This window comes from Abrus precatorius, unplaced genomic scaffold (assembly GCF_003935025.1).
Source record: "Abrus precatorius isolate BTA unplaced genomic scaffold, Abrus_2018 Scaffold5, whole genome shotgun sequence".
Lineage (NCBI taxonomy): Eukaryota > Viridiplantae > Streptophyta > Magnoliopsida > Fabales > Fabaceae > Abrus > Abrus precatorius.
The window spans coordinates 9,666,437-9,688,813 of record NW_020874395.1 but is presented as its reverse complement, the minus strand read 5'-3'; the positions used below and the strand labels follow the sequence as shown (position 1 = coordinate 9,688,813).

Here is a 22,377-nt window from a genome sequence, read left to right as displayed (position 1 = left end):
TTTAATAATTAATTTTTTTAAGTGGGGATAATAATAAGAATCAGAATTACAAGTTATTAGTGAGCACTGAGCAGTATAGAATAGATATGTAAATAAGAGTACCAATAACTCCCATGCATTAATATAAAACATCGTAAAAAGAAAATTAATTAATTTAAACATAATTATTTTTTCTAAAATACAAAATCACATAAATTTTATTCTCTAATTATTTTGTATTTCTCATAAAATTAAAATTTTTAATAAATTTTAATTAATAAAAATATAAATTTTGAGTAACAATAATATATATATAAAAGGGCATTACTCCTTACTCTTTTTTTTAATCCATTAAAGAGTATTGCTATTTCAGCTTGTAGTTTTTATTGATAAATAATTTTTTGAAGTCTAAAATTTTATTTATTTATTTTTTGTTAACAAATTTTATTGATATGTAGAATGATACATATAAAACTAAATAATTATATATATATATATATATATATATATATTACATAATAATGGTAAAAATTTAAAAATTTATTATTTTAATAAAATAATATTGTTAAAATTTAAAATTAATAATATTTAAAATAAATTATCAACATCTTGATAAAAATTAAATAGATTAACTTTATTATAAATTTAATATTTATAAATTAATTATAATAGTTTAGTAAATAATTTTATCTACTAAAGGTTTGAGAGTAAACTTTAAATAAAATTTTTAAAAAACATAAAAATATTTCATATTAATGAGTCTATCCTTATTTTAAATAAAATGAGTAATTTTATCAAGTAGTCTTAATTTTTATTAAGCTACTTAACTTTTCTTTTATTTTAAATTTATTTAATTTTTAAATACATAGTATCTAAATTTAAATTATATATATTTATATTAGTATTTTTAAAATAAAGGAAATTTGAAGATTATTATAATATTAATTAATTTAATTTTAAATTTAATATTTAAATTTAAGCATATTTTATATATATAAAAAACGATACATCTTGATTTTCAAAATTCACTTTTATAATTTTATTTTAAATTTCTTATCTCTTTAATTTAATCTAAGTCAATACAATAAAATATTTATTATTACTAATAAATTATATATTTTTAAAAAAAGATAAAGTTTGTTTAAATTTACAAATTACTGTGTGATGAACTTATAAGCCTTTAATATTTAAATTTCAAAAAACATTAAATGTGTTTTTCAATAATTAGTACATAATCAAATAGAAATTAATGTTTTTGTACAATATAATAACGGTATTTTATAGGAATAAGACTATAATATATTTCTTTTCAATAAAATCTCAACCTACTTAATGTAATTTTTAATTTCATTTAAATATATAATTATCCTAATTCTATCTCAGAATTTTAATATAGATAATTGACCCTTTTAAAATATGGTGTTACTTGCTTTTATTAAAAATGTTTTTTGAACACTTAAAAAGTAAATGCTTAAAAAAAAATATTTTTTATTTTATAACACACACCCACACACACACACACACATATATATATATATATATATATATATATATATAAATTATTTATTATTTATTGTGTCAAATTTTAGTTCTTCAAATAAAAGTGTATTAATAATATGATCGTAAATATTCTGATCCAGGATTTCCAAAGTGAAAGGGCGAGATATCACAAAAAGCAATGCATTTACTAAATAAAATCCCTCAATTCGACTGGGATTAGTGGCTAGCTTTTGGATTCGATTAGTAGGTAGCAATTGTTCGGCTGTTCATAAGTCTTGTTTCAGAAGCCTCGTCATCAAATCCCAAAACCTCATCTAATCTCTTCCCTGTCTTCCCCAAACTACAAATGTTGTCTCTTCGGCTAACCTCTTTCACGCACCTCTTCTCCCCACCCTCTTCCGCCTACATTACTCGCCGTTCCCCGGCAATTCTACGGCGGCGTCACCTTCTCCGGCCCCGACCGCTCTCCGCCCAAAGCGCCGCGGCGGAGACCCGGGACCGAGTTGACAACTCGAAGAACCGAGTCCCCGAGCGAGTCATCACGCCCAGGTCACATGACTTCAACGCTTGGTACCTGGACGTTATCGCCAACGCTGAGTTAGCTGATTACGGTCCGGTTCGCGGCACAATGGTCATTCGTCCCTACGGTTACGCCATTTGGGAAGCCATTCAGGTTCCTTTTCAATTCCTCCCTTCGTGTCCATTTTACTTTCAAAATTTCAATTTATGTAATATTTATTTATATATATGCTGTTGGTGCAGGAGTATTTGAATGTGAAGTTCAAGGAGACTGGACATAGTAACATGTATTTTCCACAAGTAAATGCAAATGCTCCTTTAGTGATTTATTTTTCTGAAATTGGTGCTATTATTTCTATGGTTACATTTATAATTGAGAGTATATTTGCAAATGCTTTGCAATGTTTCTTACTATACTGTGCCGTTGTTATATGTAGTGTCAAGAAGTGATGGTTATGCAAAGTGAGATCTTGATAATGTGGTATATTTGATTATGAACAGAACATGAAATTATTGTATCTATCATTTGTTTGATGCTTTATTTTTTATTTTTTCCCCCAATCTGTGGTTCAGTTTATCCCATACTCATTTATAGAGAAAGAAGCAAGTCATGTTGAGGGTTTCAGTCCTGAGTTAGCACTTGTGACAATTGGGGGTGGAAAGGAACTTGAAGAGAAACTCGTGGTATGTATTCTCTTTCGTTGTTTGTCACAGCTACTTTCATGTACTTGTTTTTCAATATTCGTTGTAATCTGAGTTAAATTGGAGCAATTAATCATGTGTAATATTGATTGAAAAGCTGTGACCTAAGGTTTTGTCTTTGATTTTTGCACCTGCTGAGGCTGTGGCAGGTCCGGCCTACGAGTGAAACCATTGTGAATCATATGTTTACTCAGTGGATCCATAGCTACCGTGATCTTCCTCTCTTGATTAATCAGGTAATGTTGGTCCGTGTGGGTTTATTTGTTTGCAAGAAATTGCTTTCTTGAATGATGGGGCAATTTTGCTTACTTGCTTTCAGTGGGCAAATGTGACAAGATGGGAGATGCGCACTAAACCATTTGTGAGAACTCTTGAATTTCTTTGGCAAGAAGGGCATACTGCTCATGCGACTCCAGATGAGGCAGAAAATGAGGTCCTCGTGTTCTCTATGTCAAGATGATAAAGTCTTTACTAGTATAATCTAATAACAATATTCTATTCAACTGCAGGCTATACAGATGATTGACATCTATACCAAATTTGCTTATGAGCAAGCTGCAATACCTGTTATTGCAGGTCGAAAATCTAGAGTGGAAACATTTGCTGGTGCTTGTAAGACCTATACGATTGAGGCTATGATGGGTGATAAGAAAGCATTACAAGCAGGAACCAGTCACAACCTTGGGCAAAACTTTGCCCGTGCCTTTGGAACACAGGTCTGATGTATTGCTTTCAATATTGCATAATACAAAGTATTTCCTTCCTATGGAGTTTTTTTTTTTAATTATTTTTGTTTTCTTATGTGTTGATATAATCTTTCAATGAGGATGCAGCTGCTCAAACTGTATGCTTGTGCAGTTCACAGATGAAAATGGACTTAGGGAATATGTTTCGCAAACATCATGGGCAATTAGCACCCGTTTTGTTGGAGGTATCATCATGACACATGGAGATGATGCAGGCCTAATGCTTCCCCCTAAGATTGCACCGATACAGGTACATTTGAATGCTATATTGCTATTGGTGTCTAAATCATGTGTTGACATGATTGTTGGTGAAAATTTACTGTTGGAACACTCTGCACCTTGGTTAGACATAGATGGTCAATAGTGTAATTTGTTACTTTTGCTGAAAACTTGCTGATAAGAACTTTGGGACAAATATATCACAAAAGTTCGCAATTGTAGTTGGAGAGACCAAAGATAAGGACTTATAAATCTCTCTTTAGAATCTCATACTTACAATGTGGGACTTAAGTTTAATACCTTGCAATTGGATCCTAACATTCTTCAACACTCTGCGGCACCCACATGAGCTGGCTGTGCATTAGCTCCTTTGCCTAGTCTCAGGTGAACACTGCAATGCGTTCAATGCTGGTGTCAACACCTGCCCTATTTGTTTGCAACTGAGAGACATGGTAGAGGGCTTTGATGCCAATTCTACCTTGAGAGAATCACACCTCAAAACCTAGCCATTGTAATTAGAGAGTCTAAGGCCATATAAATTTCTCATTAGAATCTTATACTTCCAATGTGGGACTTAAGTATCATACCTTACAATTGTATCCTAACACTTGGTTACAGAACATCCAGCAGCACTCAACTAAATGTAAAACCTGCATTCATTAGTGAAGTTTGCATGATAATCTCTCATTTTATTCTTCTCATTTTTAAACATTTCCAAATATAGGGAATGCTTACTTAAAATGGAAAGTATTTTCTTCTAATCTAAACTCCTATATCCAGATAAAGATATTGTTCCATGCCTGCACTTTTACTTTGTAATTTAAATAAATTTCAAGTTTTTCATTTTTGACAAACTCATGTGGTGCATTGCCTGGTTTAGGTGGTAGTTGTACCCATTTGGAAGAAGGATGATGAAAAAGTGGCAGTTCTAAATGCTGCAACGTCGGTAAAAGAAGTTCTTCAAAGATCTGGGATTAAAGTTAAACTTGATGACTCAGATCAAAGAACCCCTGGATGGAAATTCAATTTCTGGGAAATGAAGGTTTGATATTAAACTTAGATGAAAAATTGATTTCAGGGACCAATCATGTTCATTGCTTCTGCTCACGCCACAGGCTCTTAATGTTTTTAAGTATCTGATCATGAGCCTGTCTGTTTCAACTTTTCTCATGTAGAATCAATTTTATTTTGAAAAGAAATTACTTTTGAAAATTTATAGTATCTTTAAGATTTTGAGAAAAAACAGAATTAGAAAAAAAGAATATATTTGATTATTTTGAGAAACTGTTTTGAGTAGCTTCTGGAAAAAGGTTGTAATTATAGCTAACTTTCAAAATAAAAATTATTTTTTATAATTGTAACTACACTAGAAATAGTTTTTGTTTTTTATAAAATCTTTAAAAAATAAACCAGTTTTTTTTTATCACACCCTTAAAATCACTTTTGTAAAAGGATTAAACAAACGAGCCCTACATTTATATCATTTGCATCTTCATATTTCAGGGAGTTCCTCTTAGAATCGAAATTGGTCCTCGTGATGTGTCTAGTGGTAGTGTGGTGATATCCAGGAGAGATATCCCTGGGAAGCAAGGGAAAGTGTTTGGAATCTCTATGGACCCTTCAAATTTGGAGGCTTATGTTAAAGACAAGTTGAATGAGATACAGTCTTCTCTTTTGGAAAGGGCAATTGCATTTCGGGACAGGTTCATTCCTCTTTTACTGCTTCATGTTGTGATTCCTAAACATTACTGTCTTAACATGTATTGAATTCTTATAAATAGCTGCTTCCATTTATTGATATTAGTCACATTAATCATCTCCTTCCTGATTTGAAGAATGTTAATGGTAGCATAACATTGAGTTCTGTTAAAACAATGTTGTAATTTGCTTGCTAATTTCCATTGAGGAAATTCTATGCATGGATTTTGGCTTCAATAACAAATAGTATGGTTTGAGTCTGGTTATGGTTCTAGCCTAAGTTCAGATCTTAATTATTTTCTGATATGATAGAATTTCTGAGAATGGAATTGGTATTAAATTGGCTCAGTTGAGCAGGGAAAACAACAATGAATGTGAGCTCTATAGCGGCTCAAGCCCTATTATAAGATGCTGCTCTCCAGCCCCCTTCCTATCTACTGGAATCCCTATTTAAACTACTTAGGAAGATAAATCTGAAACAGAAAATAATAACAACCCTATCCTACTGCCTAATCCCTCTCCTAAAATTTCTCCTCTTATAAACTTTCAGTCCTTCTGGAAATTTATCCCTAACATTTTCCTCTACCATTAAATGTAGAGTAACCTTACATAGTGGGATAACGCTTAGTTGTTGTATTAAAGGAGAGTTAGCTTTGGTAACTGAATTTATTGACTTGCGTGTAAATAGATATTTTTCCCTTGTATTGATCTGAGTGTTGGTTCTGCACTTGATTTTAATGTAATTTTAGCAGGAAGTGTCATTCCTGAGTGATATATTCAGTATACTTACTGTACCTAACAAAAATGAAGAACTTCCTCTAATGCTTTGGTGGTGGCAAATTATTTTAAAATTGAATGGTTCCTGTGTTCATTAGGGTTTTATTAAAATGTTCCAACAAATGTTTTCCATTTTATATTACTTGGTGACCAATTCAATCAAAACACAAAAGCTTGTTGCTTTTGAAATTTTGGAAAATTTTCATTTTTCATTTTACTCGTTTCATATAATGCACATCCGATTGTACATTTGATCTTGGCTTCCCTGGCAAACAGGCAAATTAACATGCACAACATTTCTCTTACAGTAATATTGTAGATGTGAGCACATACGATGATCTTAAAGTTGCAATTTCACAAGGCAAATGGGCCAGGGGCCCTTGGTCTGCTAGGTTGGTTTTTTTTTTTTTTCCTATTTTGTTTTTTACTATGTTTCAATGCTGAAAACTTAACTTTCAACATGAATTGACGAGGAGCATGATTCACAACTCTAATATCAGTCTTTACTCAATGTCACAGTGATGAAGATGAGTTAAAAGTGAAAGAGGAAACTGGGGCAACTATTAGGTGTTTTCCTTTTGAGCAGCCGCCAGGGATTAAAAGATGCTTGATGACTGGAGATCCTGCTGAAGAAGTGGCTATTTTTGCCAAATCTTACTAACACTGCTAGCACATTTTTAGTTCACCACTTTTAAGTGGGTTGATAAAACTAATTGAAGTGTAACATTATTTCATTTCTTAAAGAAGGATTTTTTTATTTATTTTTTTAAATTACAGGACATGATAGTATAAATTAAGCATCTTTTGGAAAGAGAATAAACTTTCTTGAATGTATTATTAATTGAGTCGTGGGATATGAGCGGTTACATTCCTTATATGGAGCAGAACTGGAAGTTTCCAAAAATCATGTACAATTTTGTAAGATGATACCTTCTGCGTAAGCACCATATCATGAGCAAAAAATCACGAATTGTTGCAATTGCAATTCGAAAAATTGCTTTTGGCCTTGGCCATCCCGCAGGTTGCGACGCTAAAAGTGGAGGTTTCAAATCAAACTTAAGCAACTTTCCCAATCCAAGAACCATAACAAGATGGATTGGTACTTGAACGAGTGCAAACATGAGAAATACTTGGAATAGTCTTTATAACATTCCATATACTTCCACTATCTCCAATCACCACAAAAAATACCCGGGAAATATATCGTGTTAATTATCATGTGTCACAAGATATTGATGTTTCCATACATACCACTATCTCCAATAGCAACATCGTTTAAAATAATTTCAGAAAGCCTATATTTAACTTGTAGAAACTGCTTTCAAATAATATAATGTGACAAGGAAGAAAGGTAGGAAAGCATCTTTTAAATATTCCGGTACAAAGATTAATCAAAGAAATAAAGCATATTTCTTTAGAACAATTATAGGCCACTATAGTGATTCGATATTTTAAATATTCAAAAATTGTGCTACATGCACATTTCATGATAGGTAGACTTCATTTCATGCCATGCTGGAAAATACAACTATATATTTAAGTTAATAAAAATCTGTCATGAACCCGAACTAGAAATGGGAAAAAGAAAGATTGTATTTCTTGATAGCAAAAGAACATAGCAAAGGAGTTAGTTGTCTCCTTCAAGTGTCTACTTCTACTTCTTCACAAAATGTTTCTCCTTCCTACAACTGAGCCATTGCTCAATTCCCAAATGCTAATCAAAACTGAATCTTCCTCTTCCCTTAAACTTTCCTATTCATATATCTAACTCTAACTAACTGTTAACTGTCCCTAGCTCCTTTCGTTGTGTCCTAACAAAACCTTATGACTAAATATCCAATCTAACAGCAAAAATGGGGAGGGCGAGAACCTCAGCTTTATAAACATAGAGAACCTCATAGCTTTATATACATCTGTTATTCTTAAGAGTATACGTGTTGCATATTATTAAGAGTTAGGCACTAGTTCCTAGGATCCAGAATGTTAAATATTGCTAGTTTCTTGTAAAATTGTAACGTTTGGCACTATTATTAAGAGTATGCAGGCAATTACTTGGATGTTTTGCTTCTCTGAATTATGAAGACTCTATATGGCGGAATACGGTATGCTTAGATGTCAGTAGCTGATGTTGTCTTCTAAAGAAAGATGACTTATGTGGACAAGAAGATGGGAAATGCAAACTTTAGGATACGTATATGCTGATAGCTGAAACAACTCCATAGCCTTTTAATCCAAAAAGAGTTATGCAGCCCCAACATATATTTGCTTTCACTTTGTATTTGTTGTGATTTATTTTGAAATGAACCCTTAAGAATACAGACAAAGACATTTCCAAAAGCCTTAACTATGTTAGAAATAAAGAATTCTACGCATGATAACTCATTATCGTTAAATCCACATGTCCAACTATATAAGAAAACAATGTGAAGTAAAAGAAGCCTCAAAGACATCAAATTTGCTTAAAAAATTAGACAAAAATCAGACATTAGCTAGAGTAAAAAGATTAGAAGTGTAATTAGTCCCATACAATTAGGATGTTTTTATCAATTATAAAATATCATTTGTTTTATAATTAAGAAAATAGAAAAAAAAAAGTTTCTCCACGTTACTTTTTTACATAATGATACAAATAAGAAAGCAAATAATATATTTAAAAATTATTAATGAAATGCATATTACTTAAAAATGAAAACATAATAAAAAAAAAAAATAGTTCACTTTAGTCTCTTAGATGTACATTGTCATTGAAATTAATCCTCCAAATTTAATATTTTAAATGTTAATCCCTAAGATTAAGAAATGTCAATCAATTTAATCATTGTTAGAATTGAATAATAAAGTAATACTTTGACATATTAAGTGGCACGTCGAACACAACTTCATTCTAAAATCTTTTAAAAATAATTCATTTTTATTTTTAATTTTTGAGATTTTTAAACTTTAACATCTTTTCTTCTTCCTCGCTACTAGTTCTATCTTCTTTCTTGGAAAGACTGTGCTATCACTATTGAAGTCCACTCCTCTAATGATTAAACTAGAAAACGTTGTTCCCTCCTACATCTTCCTGACCCTTCTTTTATCCAAATTAAGTTTAATTCACTCTCAAGAATGAATCGTCAATTAGATCTCTACTATATTTGACTACGATGACATCCTTTATATAGAAACTGCACTCCAGCTTGTTCAACTTAAAGACCTCTTCACTACTTGCACCACTGTAAGAGTTGATGTCTTTCCAAAATTTCACCGAATGAAATGCGTTGCAGGAGACTCTCTGCTGTTATACCTCCAACATTATGCTTATTCTCCTCGATCTCTACTACAAGAATGCCTATTTTAAGTGACACCACCATCTCCACTGCCCCTTTGAAAGGTCATCCATGACATAATCTTTCCAAAGAAGACAAAGTAAAAGAAAAAAAAAAAAAAAGGAATGTTAAAGTCTGAAAATCTTCAAAATTAAGAATAAAAATTAATTGTTTTAAAAATCTTAAAATAACATCATTTTTTACCAAAATACACTCTAATGTGTCAACATGACAAATCATGTGTTATCATATTTTAATATTTTTTGACAACAAAATCTAAAATGGTTAACAACTTTTAATATCAGAGTACGTTTAAAATTTTTAATGTAAAAGACTAATTTGAATGATGTGGCACATCTTAGGAACAAAGTCACGGTTTACTCCATAATGAAACCAAAGAGTCTGAACAACATTTTCAAACCTCACATAAAACTATATGATTTCATTCCGTTTAAAATTAAGATTCCACCTCAATTTAGAGAAGGTAAGAGATACATAATGTCAAGGTAGCAGAATTTCAGGTCTGAGAAAGAAAATCTCTGTCAAATTTCAATTCAGAGAATTTCAGATACATAGTATGTTGCATAAATTTATAGCTTCAGGCATAAATTGAAAGAACCAAGCTGAATCAAATATATATTGCAATTTAACAGGATTACACACAATTGCACCATATTCAATTCATATTGACTGAAGTATCCTCTGATTCTACAGATCATATTTATGCAACTGACTCAAGAAATGTTGTCAGTTTGCTTCTGCTTCTTGGTCCTGGAGCTCTCCTCTATGGATTTCAGTTTATTCTTTATTGCAGCTATTTTTGCACTACGACTTGTCTGTCCTATGCTGCTGCCACCACTGAGATGCATTTTGTGCCCTTCACTTGCTGCTTTTGTAGGGTTATCAGCTGCTTCCAACGGGTATTTCTCACTGGCAAGACGAACAACCAATGCTCGGCCACATGCTAGCCTCCCATGCATTTTCTCCTTGGCCAATTCTGCTTCCTGCATTCTCACTTTAACAATGGAAATCAGGAGTTGCTTGAAAGTACAGTAACTACAGTATGCAATCTACTTACCTCCTTTGTGCTATACTGGATAAAAGCAAAACCACGTGGCTCCCCACGTTTTGGGCCATGCGTGTGCCATAGGAAGTCCTCGGAAATGATTTTTCCAAACGGAGAAAACATTTTAAGCAGGGAAGCTCTGAAAAATATTGAAAAGAAAACAAGTAAATAAGAATGTGCAAATAAACAACAAATTAAACCTTGCTGGGGATTAGCAAGTCTTACTCTGTAATTCTAAGGTCTAGGTTACCGATATAGAGTCTACTTTCACTCTTATCATCAATGGAAGTATTAGAATCCTGCATTCAGCCCATACAGAAAATAAGTGCCTGAATACAACATGCCTAATATCAAATCCACCAGTGATTTTAGGTACTATCATAATGATTATATGAAATCTAAGAATTCCTTAATTTGACTTTTTCTGATAATAATATCTAAGGAATCAGATGTGTCCTTTTGCTGTTGTATTTTTAAGGAGGGTAGATGGTTGTTCCATTTTGTAACATTTTTACTAAACAGTTTAAGAACCTAAACTAGTTATACAGATAGGTTCAATAACTTGAGCTTGTTTTCTATTCAATTTGGTGAACAACTTTATAACCAAACCTTAATTAACATCTTAATCAAAATTTGTCCATGCATCCTGTGTTTCTTCTCTATTAAATATGGACCCTAGGATCCCAAATCAGCATTCACCTTTACTTTGTTTCATTCTTCCTTGCTTCCGTGTGCTTGACGCTGATGGCCAAATCACTTCATGGTTGTGCCAATTGGTTTCCATGATAAGATCAACTGTGCTGTGCAAGTAAGTGGTGAATTTTTTACACATATTGAGGCGTTGCATTGATAGGGCGAAATGGAAGATCGTGAGGGATTGATAAACTGGATGCTGAATAGGAAAAGGGAAGGACAAGATCAAAGCATAAATTATGGGTTTTTATTTTGCAATCAACAATGAAGGTGTGATTCAAGATCAAATTGGCTAAGGATTTGAAATCCATTGCCAAAGATACATAATTGATTTTTAAACTAATCATGCTGGAAAAATATCCAAATCTGTTGGAATTGATTGAAACGGTGTCAAAGATGGAGGGAGGGAGATCAGAGACAAGGGTTTGCATTTGCTGTACTCTTCTTGAACTAGTTATAAAACGATTCAAGTTCATAACTAGTTAACCAAACCAAATTCCAGTTCAGTGTGGTTCTTGAAAAATATAACAGATTCAGTTTGGTTTGGTCATTTTTATTTTTGGTTTAGTACAATTCAATTTTCAAGGTGAACCAAACTATGACCAGGCCTATCACCAATAGCGCAAAACCTTGTCCCTCGAGACAAGTAATTATAATTTTGTGAGACGATGCAAGATCTCCCCACCAGCCATGAAGAGCATAACAAAAAAAACCCCTAAAACTACAGAAAACCAAATAAAATAACAAATAAACAGAACATAATTGAGAGATAAGACATTCAACATACCATGATGGCAAAGAATGCGAATGAAACTTCAATCAAAACTCTGAATCATCAAATGAGCATCACCCTGCACACAACCAATCTACCATAACTTTTAAGTTAATGCAAAGTACTCAAAACAGCATGTTCACAAATATCATTCTTTTATGCAATTCCATGGTGTACAATCAACACTTAGCCAGCGTAAGAGGTAACATTTTGCAGTACAATTGCAAATTTGACATAACAACACTTAAAGAGGCAATAAGATAAACTACTACAAGTTTTCTTAAATCGCAATTGCTTGCACACACTTCTGAAATTACCCAGGTACACATAATTTCAAAGTTCAATGGAATCTTCATTTACCCAAAAGCAAAAACGAATAATTTTTAATGGAATTCAACCGCACTACAAAATCAAATTTGCAATTGTGCAAAAGGGGCTCGTTCTTTCAACAGCAGAATTACACTCTAAATAAAAAAGTTAAGAACAAACATAGAAGAATTCCCATTAAGTTTTTAACACCCCCCCCCCCCACCCAGAGGATAAGTAACTCTACGAAATTTCACCGTTTGCTGCCCCCAGAAATTAAAAATCAATTACATTATTCTCAAATCACCAATTATTAATCTACTTTTTCTTTATTTTAATTTATAGGTGCTAATAGAATATTATAAAAGGAAAGTAAAAAACAAAAATGGGGAGAGACTTACCGTGTTTAAAGGTTGAAGTCGTTGACAATTGTAGCGAACAGAAGGAAAGTAATGAATTAGGGTTTTACCCTCTCTCTCTCTCTCTCTCTCTCTGATGCAGAAGAAGAATTTAAAAAGAAGCAAACAGAGTCGTGTTGCTTCACGGTCCCATAGGACTGTGTTAGTGGGCTTGATGAAATGGGCCCTGAATTGAATGTTCATTAGGCTTGTCCCACAGTACACCTTTTTTGTTGGAAAAAAAAAACTACATTTTTTTTTATCATATATATCAATGTTTTTTTTGTAGAATTTAATTTTTTGAACTGTATTTAATAATTGTTTAAAATAAAGTTTATCTCATTTAATAGTGATTTTATGCCTTCATGAAAGAGTATCATCTAACAGTGTTTATACCATAAAAATTAAGTTCAAATGATATGATTCTTTGAATTTTTTTTTTTCAATATTTATATTGAGTTGGTTTATTAAAGGATATGTACTGAGTTACAAATGAATAAAGTCAACTCAGATTTTTGTATCATTCTCGTTCTTGTGACATTTGCATATGTAACTATGAGTAATACAATTTAGTTTGTGTCTCGTTTTTTTTAAAGAAAGCTAATTTTAAATTTTTACTATTAATTTTGAAATATTTAAAAATAAAACTAAGTCTATTAAAGGATGCTACATAATTAATGTTTAAAATTTTAGAATCAATGACACAACGATTTAAATCAGCTACTAATAATAACATTAAAAATTGTAATTATTAAGAAATTTTAAAGTGTCGCAAGTGAACAAAATCTATTGTAATAACAATGAAATAAAGGTTGCCAAACCATAAGGACTTATAAAATAATAGTAGATTCTAATATTCTATTTAAAGCTTGAGAAAAGAATTATATATATATTATATATGCACATTTTGATATTTCTTAATTTGAAATGTAAATTAATTAAAATTAAACAATGCAAATAAAATTAAGAAACATCAAGAGAGAGAGACTGTTGAGATTAAATTTTATTTATCTAACTCAATTGATTCCTAATATCATATAAATATAATTCTATTAATTAATGTTATTGAGTTCTCCAGAGCTACTCTAAATCAATTCCTTACATTTAAGTTACTAAGGATTATAATCTAACAACAATTCCTCAGTTCATCAAATTATGATCCTTGCATTTAAATTCAAGAACCTAACCAACTAATAACTCCAAATTTATTCCTAGCATTTAGAGCTATTAGGTGATATGATTTAGATCAGACTTAAAAAATATTTTTCAATTGAAATCAAAGTTAAAAATCAAAAGACGAGTGATCAGTTCATTTAAAACATTAAGAACAGAATCACAATCACTAACATTGAATAATAGATATCAAAATATAATCAAAAGGGAATACAAGAGAGTTTGATATATTACATTCAATCTCAACAAAAAAGTGTTTTATCTACTCATGGTGATGAGTGTCAATCCCCAAATACAAAAGAGAATGGAGTAGAAGAGATAAAATGATGAATCTCCCTCTTCCCCAGTTGAACGCCTAGATTCACGATCATTTGTTTTTGTATTTCTCTTTTTCGCCGCCTCTATTCTGTCTTTGTTTTTTATTTATACTATCTAAAAAAAGAGCAAACCACTTAGCGCTTGGGGAACGGCTGAGCAGTTGAGAGAATTTTTCATGGTTAAGAAACTTAAACTACTGGGCACTTGGAGAAGTGTTGGGCGCTTCGAAAGCCGAGACCTCCATCCTCTCTGGAACCAATCCGCTCAGCACCTATACAACAGCTGAGCAGTTGATATATGCTTCCAAACCTTGTTATCTGGCTCCAGTCCACTTAGCACTTTCCCAAAGGCTGAGCAGTTGAGAGACTTCAAATCTTTCAAAAAATTTTCTAAGTTCTACAAGGTCAAAATAAAAGAAAATTGGTTTTAAAATCCAACAACTCTTAATAAAATAAAGTAATTACATTTTTTTTAATTTCTTAAAGATAAAGGGGTTAAAAAAATTTCCATTTAAATCAAGTTTTTAAGTGTCTAAATACTTACCAAAACTTATACAAAATAGACACTTAATAGTAATGCAAAAAAATTTATCTTTGAGAAATTCACTTATGTTTTAACATTTTAAGTAGGTTGATTAGACTAATTGAAATGTAACATTATTTATTTTTTAAATAAGGAAAACAAAATTTTAAGATGATAGTATAATTTAAGCATATTTTAAAAAGAGCAATATATCCTTAATATATTAATTCGAGTTGTGGGATGTAGGGGTTTACATTTCTCGCAGCTGATTGATGCCAAATCTACCATGGTTTCGGGCTTAATGATATTCAATTATGACCTTAGTAATGTGTATTAGGGGGTAGAAGGAGCAGAACTAGAAGTTGCAAAAGATTCATGATTGTGTCATGGCCTCTGATAAAGTCCACCCTTCAATGATTAAATTAAAAAATTACATGTTTCCTCTCACGTCTTGTTGACTTTTCTCTTATCTAAATGAAGTTTGATTCACTCTACTAAGAGAGAATTATAGACCAAATCTTTGATGCCCTTAACTATTATAATGTCCATTATATAAAAACTTCTCTCCACTTAGTTGTTTGACTTAAAGACCTCTTTGCTCTCTCCACTGCCAGTGTTGATGTTTCTCTCCAATATTTTGCCACTTGAAACATGATGTAGGAGGTCCTTATGCTACGCTTCCAACATTGCACTTATCTTCTTCCTTCTACCACCTCAATGTTTGGTTTAAGTGATGCCTTATTCTCCACTACTCCCAAGGGCATCTATGATAGACATTGTTTTGTATCGAAAATAGATTCCAACATGTTACTTAATATGAAAAATTATTATTTTATTTTTGTATTTAAATTTTTTTATGACAATAACTAAATGATTAACAACTTTTAATCTTAGAGACTAATGTTTAAAATCTTAAACATGAGGGACTAATCGATGATGCACATCTTAGAGACTAAAGAAAAGGTTTACTCCATAATCAAACCAAAAAGTAAGAACATTTTCCACCTCACATAAAACTATATGATTCTGTTCCATTTAAAATTAAGATTTCACCTTAATTTAGAGAAGTTAAAAGATACATAATGTCATGGTAGCAAAATTTTAGGTTTGAGATAGGAAACCTCTATCAAATTTTGATTTAGAGAATTTTAGGTATATAATATGTTGCGTATATGATATGTTACATAAATTTATAGCTTTAGACATAAATTGAAACAACCTAGCTGAATGAAATATATATTGCAATTAAATAGGATTAAACATAATTGCACCACATTAAATTCATATTCACTGAAATATTTCTTGATTCTACATATCATACTTATGCAATTAACTCAAGAAATGTCAATTTGCTTCTACTTCTTGGTCCTAGAGCTTTCCTTTGCGGATTTCAATTTATTCTCTATTACAACTATTTTGTCCTATGCTGCCAACATTTTGGGCCACCTGTGTGCCATAAGTAGTCCTCATAAATAATTTTTCCAGAAGAAGAAAACATTTTAAGCAAGGAAGCTTTGAAAAATATTAAAAAGAAAATAAGTAAATAAGAATATGGAAAGAAACATTAAACCTTGTTGGGGGTTAGCAAGTCTTAATCTACAATTCTGAGGTCTAGGTTAACAATATATAGTTAGTCTTCTTTTTTCCTATTTGATTACCTATATAGAGGGCGTTATATGCACATACAACTTAAAATGAGAATTAACATTTTTTTTATAATTTGTTGTGCACTTTTTCTTCTAATCCAATACTTTCTTTTTCTCAAGTATGACTATGTTATCAGAGCCCTTTAGAAAAGAGCTTTTCTTTTTCTTCTACCTATGTATATTTTTTATGAATCTAAAAATGGCTAATTAGGTTCTTAATCATATGAATTCTTATGTCATGAATATAGTGAAAATACATGAGTATCAATTGTTCTTATTGAATTGAAAGGATCAAATAATCATACTCGGTCTCAGGCAATGACTGTAGCTTTGAGATCAAAGATCAAGTTGCAATTCATCGATAGTACATTACCAAAACTAAATGTTATAGGTATAATGTATGGAGCTTATGAAAGATGTAACACGATGGTGTTATCTCGGAACATAAATTCTTTAGATCTTTCTATCACACAAAGCGTTTTAAGGATAGATACTGCAGTTGAAATGTGGAAAGATCTTAAGAATTGTTACTATTAAGGTGATATGTTTAGAATTTTTGAAATTCAAGAAGAGATTTATTTTTTGAAACAAGGAAATTTATCTGAAACAACATAAAACCTTACTTGCATTACTTCAAGAATCAGAGACTTTCAATGGTCCTTTAGTCAACAAAATTTTTACTTCTTAAACCATTCAAAAACCCTCAATATAATTTTCATTTTTTTTTAATTACTTTTTCATATCAACTGGGTCAAAGACATAGGTGCAACAGATGATGTATGCAACTCTCTTAATGAGTTTTAGTGTCACAGGAAAATTAGACTTATCAATATAAAAGTATTAAATGAAAATTTATTCAAACTAATATTTATGGTATAATCTTCTTTTTTTGAAAAAACAATTTTTTTTTTTATGTAACATATGGTTTATTCATTCCTAGTTTCAACTTCAATTTTATATTTGTTTCAAAACTATCAAAATCCTTAGCTTGCAAAATTATTTTTTCTGATTCTAGCTATCATATTTCATATTCCAACTATACTTAAATGATTGGTAATTGGTGCAGCTAAGATGCAACTTGACCTATATGAAATGGATTCTTCAAGAGTTAGTGATGTTTTTCAAACTATAAATATTATTTGTTTCACTTACAATAATAATGTTTGACACTTAATGTTAGGGCATATCACTCATGAGAAGTTGTCTATATGAAAAAAATGTATCTATTCATTGAATGCAATAAAACTACAGATCCACGTTATAAGAAACTTTCTCCCAAAAACATATAGTACTATTGTTTATAATATGTTTTTTTTTTAATCTCACTCACTTAGATATTTGGGGACCTATATCCACTCCATAAATGCATGGTCACAAATATTTCTACCCATAGTGGAACATAAAGCAAGATACACTTGGATTTATCCAATGAAACGTAAGTTTGAAACAAAAAAATTAGTAAAATTTTTTGTGAACATGATAGAAACATAACTTAAAAGGCTACGGAGCCAAATAATTTTGGAACATGCTGTAGACATGGCTCGATATTTAAACTCGGTGGAGGACTTAGAGATCTGAGCTTACTTTTCCAAGAAATGAATGCGGGGCCAAGGAACATACACTAACCAGTAACGGGTCATTGAGTGTTTGGGCAACCTGCCCAATCTGCATCACTGTAACCAAGAGATTTAAGGATGATTGTAGGAAAAATAATCTTCGATAATAATTTTCCTTCAAGTAACGAATGATACGTCGAACAATAGCTAAATGAAGATGGTGAGGTGAGTGCATAAATTGGCTAACTTGCTGTACTGCAAAAGAGATTTGAAGACGAGTAATATTCAAATAATTAAAGCTACCTACTAACTAGAGATATAGGAAAAGATTAGTTAGGAAGTCACCCTCATCACGGTGATATTTGACATTAACTTCCAAAGAAGTGTATACTAAAGCAGCAATTTGAAGACTAGCCATAGAAACTAAATCTTCTATATATTTATGCTAATGAAGAAAAACGCTCTGGAATCATAATGCACCTCTAAATCCAAAAAATAGTGAAGGTAGCCAAGATCCTTCATCTAAAAAAAAGCCTATAGCTGTTGCTTGAGTTGTTGTATGGACTCATGATCAAAACTAGTTATGACCATATCATCAACATAAATAAGAAGAAGAACAATACTAATTGCAGTTTTATGAATGAATAAGGATAAGTCATATTGTCTCTAAAGAAAAGAGAAGCTAAGAATAGTAGATTGAAACTTCTCATACCAAGCTCGAGAACCTTGTCACAAGCCATACAATGAACTTTGTAGAAAAAGAAAATAAGCTTGGAGGAAAGGTCATAAAAATATCTTCTAACAAGTCACCATAAAGAAATGCATTCTTCACATTTATCTTGTTGTAATTGGGGTTGCGACAAGAGAAAAATGGCGAAATTAGAAATGAGAGAGAGGAAAAAGAGGTCGAAGAAGTTGTCATTGAGTTTTATAAAGAACCCTAAAAAAAAATCTGAAAAAGAATGGTCTACTAACCAAATTTGAATTCAAGAGTCTAATGACGCGTAGAAAAGGTATTAACACCATATGACGTCTGTAAAAACATTATCTTAAATTGTGCAAAAATTAAAATTTTATTTCATTCTTAATTTTGATATTTTATTTGTTTTTGTTTTTTTTATAATGGGAAAAATAAGTTTTAAAATAATTGGACCTGACAGGCTTTGATTCTTGCTCCTATGTATTCTTCAGCATTCTAAGGAATCAAGGATACATAGTTTGAAATAGAAAATCTTTTTGAAAGACATTTGAAAAATCAAAGTTGACCATTTTAGGGTGTTAAAATGATTTAGAGAAATTTAATTTTAGGATATGCAGTCCAATAGTAATGCCATTGCACTTCTTCCATGCATTATGTAAGTGAAAATCAAAGTTGAGAAACAAAGGAAGGGAGGACAAAAATCCATGCTACATTCTATGTTACGTGTATATATATATAGGAAAAGAGATCAAAGTTACAAAAGAGGGAAAGAACAAAAAAGAAAAATGCCATATTAAAATTTTGGGAATAAATATTAAATTTATCTCTTAAATATTCTGGACAAAATTTAACTAACAACATGCATTAAAAGAATATGAGTTAAATAACTTAAATTCTAAAGAAAGTAAAGTGAAAATTTTAGAGTGTTACAAATGATTCCATGTCTTTCTGATTGCATTTTCTCACAATAAATAGTACAACATTTTGTTTATGGGAAGATTTTTCATTTATCACAAATAATGACAGATTTATTTTATTTTCTAATTTGTAGGTTATCTATTATGAATCTTAAATATATACAATTAATAAGCTAATTTCTAATTTCTTATCATTCCTATTTTGTACAATAAATAATATAAAGCAATTAAATACATTTATGGACAATAATAGCTCAACAAATTCTTTGCCTAATATTAACAAATTGTCATCTTCTAATATTTTTAATTAGCCTCCTTATGAGATTCTATATTAAAGTTTTGTTGATATTTCAAATCTGATAGTCCTTGTGTTGGACCCTAAGTCTAGAAAATGCATTTCTCTAGGTTACAAAAAAAGGATAAAAAGGTATGTAATTTTTGATCTTCAAACAAAAGAGAGATTTTTTTTATCTTGAAATATTTTATTATATAAAAATTTCTGTTCAAAATTACATGATGATGCATTCATAGATATTCAAGTTAAAGTTCAAATTGATATCATATATAATGATCTCTTTCTTATTCATTCTCATGTGCAATTCACTGACCAAAACACTTGAATTACTTCATCTCCTATAATTGAACAATTCCAATATGAAAAAACTGCTAGAAACATACCTAAAGTAAAAATTAACCCAATCATATGAATGATACTCAAGCTATTTCAAGGCATTCTCAGAGAATTAGAAAACCTCCTTCATACTTAAGAGATTACCGTTGCATGTTGACAAATTCTAGCACCATATCATCAAGTAATTCTATTAGATATTCTCTTTCATAATTTCTTTCTTATAATTTTCTATTTTCTCCTTACAAACACTACTCCTTAGCTCTTTCTACTGATGCTGAACCAGAATCCTACCAAGAGGCTATTATGCATGATTGTGGAAAGTTGCAATCCAGGCAAAATTGACAGCTTTGGACATAAACTAAACTTGGATTCTTACTTCTCTTCTTGATGGGAAAAGAACAATAGGGTGCAAATGAGAGTTTAAAGTGAAAAACATAGCAAATGGAAATGTCGAAAGACACAAAGCTTGGCTGGTAGGTAAAAGATACATCTAGACAACTGAAATTGATTATCTAAACACTTTCAGTCCAATTGTAAAAATGATAATCATCCAGGCTACTTCTTGCTTTAGCTTCTACTTAGAACTAATATTTACAACAACCTGACATAGATTTAACTTTTCTTCATAAAGAGCTATCTAAAGAGGTATATATAAAGTCTCATCCTAGTTTTATACTCTTATATCCTAATTTGGTATACAAATGTCAAAATCACTATATGACTTGAAACCAAGCCAACATACAATGGAACCTGAAGCTGATAGAAACATTGATTGAATCAGGATATTTTCAATCTAAATCTAATTATTCTTAGGTATACTACGAAAACACGTATAGGGATTACTGTTATTCTAACATATGTAGATGATCTCATTGTTGGAGGGACTGATATTACAGAAATTGATAATATCAAACAAACTTTGTACTCTAAATTTGGGATTAAAGACCTAAGCAATTTGAAGTTTTTTCTTGGTTTTGAGGTGGCTAGGTCAGCCAAAAGCATTTGTTTGTACCAAAAAATATGCCTTGAATTTGCTACGGGATATGGGTTTATTAGCTTCTAAACCTACTTCTACACCTATGGATCATTCATTGCAAGGGCATGATGAATCAAGTTCTCCTCATCCTGATATTACTGCTTATAGAAGATTGATAAGCATATTCATCTACATAACTAATACTAAACTTGATATTAGTTTTGTTGTTAACAAACTAAGTCAGTATCTAGGTTGTGCTACAAATGTACACTACCGGGTAGCTTTAAGGATACTCAGATACTGCATAAGAGTTTTTTTTTTTTCCTTTCCTAATTAAATCTTTCCCTTACTTATTACATAGATTGAAACTAAGATCAGTCACTCGTTTTTGTTTTTTCCTTGACACTTCTTTGATCCCTTGAAAAGTAAAAAACAATCAATCATTTCAAGGTCATCATCATAAGCATAATATAGAGTCATGGCTCTTGCTAGTTGTGAGGTCCAGTGGTTAGTTTATGTGCTCAAAGACTTAAGAATTTTTCAATCCAAGCCCATGGCTCTTTTTTGTGACAACAAATCAACCATGCACATTGTCAACCATTAGACTTTCATGAGAGGAATAAACATATAAAATGAACCGCCATATTATAAGAGAAAATATTTAATCTAACTCCAAAAAGCAAATTGTTGATATATTAAACCAAAACTTTAGCTCCTATCCTTTTCACTATTTGATTTCCAAGCTTTGAATGTTGGATATTCACATTTTAACTTGATGGAGGATGTTATTGGTTATGTACAAAGCCTATTTATAACTTAATTAGTTGAACAATTAGTTAGAAACTTCTAAAAATTAATTAATTAATATTTTTTTCTTTTAATCTTTTTCTTTCTGTGTATCTAATTGTCTATATAAAAGGTATTGTATGTACATACAAATTGAAATAATAATTAACATTTGTTTATAACTTATTTGCATATTTTTTCTTTCAATTTAATATATTTTTTTTCTTAAGCATGGCCATGTTATTTGATAATTAATTTTAAAAAAAAATATATGAGAGGTTAAAATTACATAGCCGAAACATGACCTAAACTAAAGGGGAAAAAAATAAAATACAGCTAAACCAAAATTACCTTTATCACTGAATAGAGACTTAGCCAAGGGATTATGTGGATAATGTCTTGGAATTACTATTCAGCAATTTTTTATTTTTTATTTTATAGAGATTGACATTCAATGTCATGTTCGATA

At 30.9% G+C, this 22,377-nt stretch overlaps 2 protein-coding genes across 8 annotated transcripts; one reads left to right on the top strand and one right to left on the bottom strand.

Annotated features, from left to right (window-relative positions):
* Window positions 1-1,616: 1,616 nt before the first annotated feature.
* Window positions 1,617-7,063, top strand: LOC113867348 (proline--tRNA ligase, chloroplastic/mitochondrial-like). Of its 2 annotated transcripts, none has more exons than XM_027502616.1 (11): window positions 1,617-2,152; window positions 2,242-2,298; window positions 2,572-2,682; window positions 2,850-2,936; window positions 3,020-3,133; window positions 3,210-3,416; window positions 3,559-3,696; window positions 4,546-4,707; window positions 5,169-5,368; window positions 6,449-6,532; window positions 6,660-7,063. In XM_027502616.1, exons 1-11 carry the CDS (start codon window positions 1,826-1,828, stop codon window positions 6,799-6,801), a joined length of 1,629 nt encoding a protein of 542 aa, XP_027358417.1. In that variant the 5' UTR covers window positions 1,617-1,825; the 3' UTR covers window positions 6,802-7,063. The 2 variants fall into 2 exon arrangements, 1 of the variants encoding a protein (XP_027358417.1); XR_003505162.1 differs by having other exon boundaries at window positions 1,702-2,152; window positions 6,460-6,532; window positions 6,660-6,946.
* A 2,882-nt stretch (window positions 7,064-9,945) lies between these two features.
* LOC113867539 (probable RNA-binding protein 18) lies at window positions 9,946-12,805 on the bottom strand. Of its 6 annotated transcripts, none has more exons than XR_003505180.1 (6): window positions 12,687-12,795; window positions 11,995-12,058; window positions 11,214-11,314; window positions 10,740-10,813; window positions 10,527-10,653; window positions 9,946-10,463 (listed from the first exon to the last, which is right to left on the bottom strand). XR_003505180.1 is itself a non-coding variant. In XM_027502927.1 (6 exons), the coding sequence occupies exons 5-6, from the start codon at window positions 10,635-10,637 to the stop codon at window positions 10,183-10,185; spliced, it is 381 nt and encodes a 126-aa protein (XP_027358728.1). In that variant the 5' UTR covers window positions 10,638-10,653; window positions 10,740-10,813; window positions 11,214-11,314; window positions 11,995-12,073; window positions 12,687-12,805; the 3' UTR covers window positions 10,034-10,182. The 6 variants fall into 6 exon arrangements, 5 of the variants coding, with proteins under 5 accessions (XP_027358728.1, XP_027358729.1, XP_027358725.1 ...); XM_027502927.1 differs by having other exon boundaries at window positions 10,034-10,452; window positions 11,995-12,073; window positions 12,687-12,805; XM_027502928.1 differs by having other exon boundaries at window positions 10,034-10,452.
* Window positions 12,806-22,377: the final 9,572 nt, after the last annotated feature.

Excerpts from the sequence above, each read along its gene's own strand:
- LOC113867348 (XM_027502616.1), top strand. The coding sequence starts at position 1,826 with ATGTTGTCTCTTCGGCTAACCTCTTTCACGCACCTCTTCTCCCCACCC. Across the intron at positions 2,937-3,019 it reads TTCCTCTCTTGATTAATCAG|TGGGCAAATGTGACAAGATG; the intron begins GTAATGTTGGTC and ends ACTTGCTTTCAG. Across the intron at positions 4,708-5,168 it reads TCAATTTCTGGGAAATGAAG|GGAGTTCCTCTTAGAATCGA; the intron begins GTTTGATATTAA and ends TTCATATTTCAG.
- LOC113867539 (XM_027502924.1), bottom strand. Across the intron at positions 10,654-10,739 it reads CTAGACCTTAGAATTACAGA|AGCTTCCCTGCTTAAAATGT; the intron begins GTAAGACTTGCT and ends AATATTTTTCAG. Across the intron at positions 10,453-10,526 it reads TCCAGTATAGCACAAAGGAG|GAAGCAGAATTGGCCAAGGA; the intron begins GTAAGTAGATTG and ends GTGAGAATGCAG.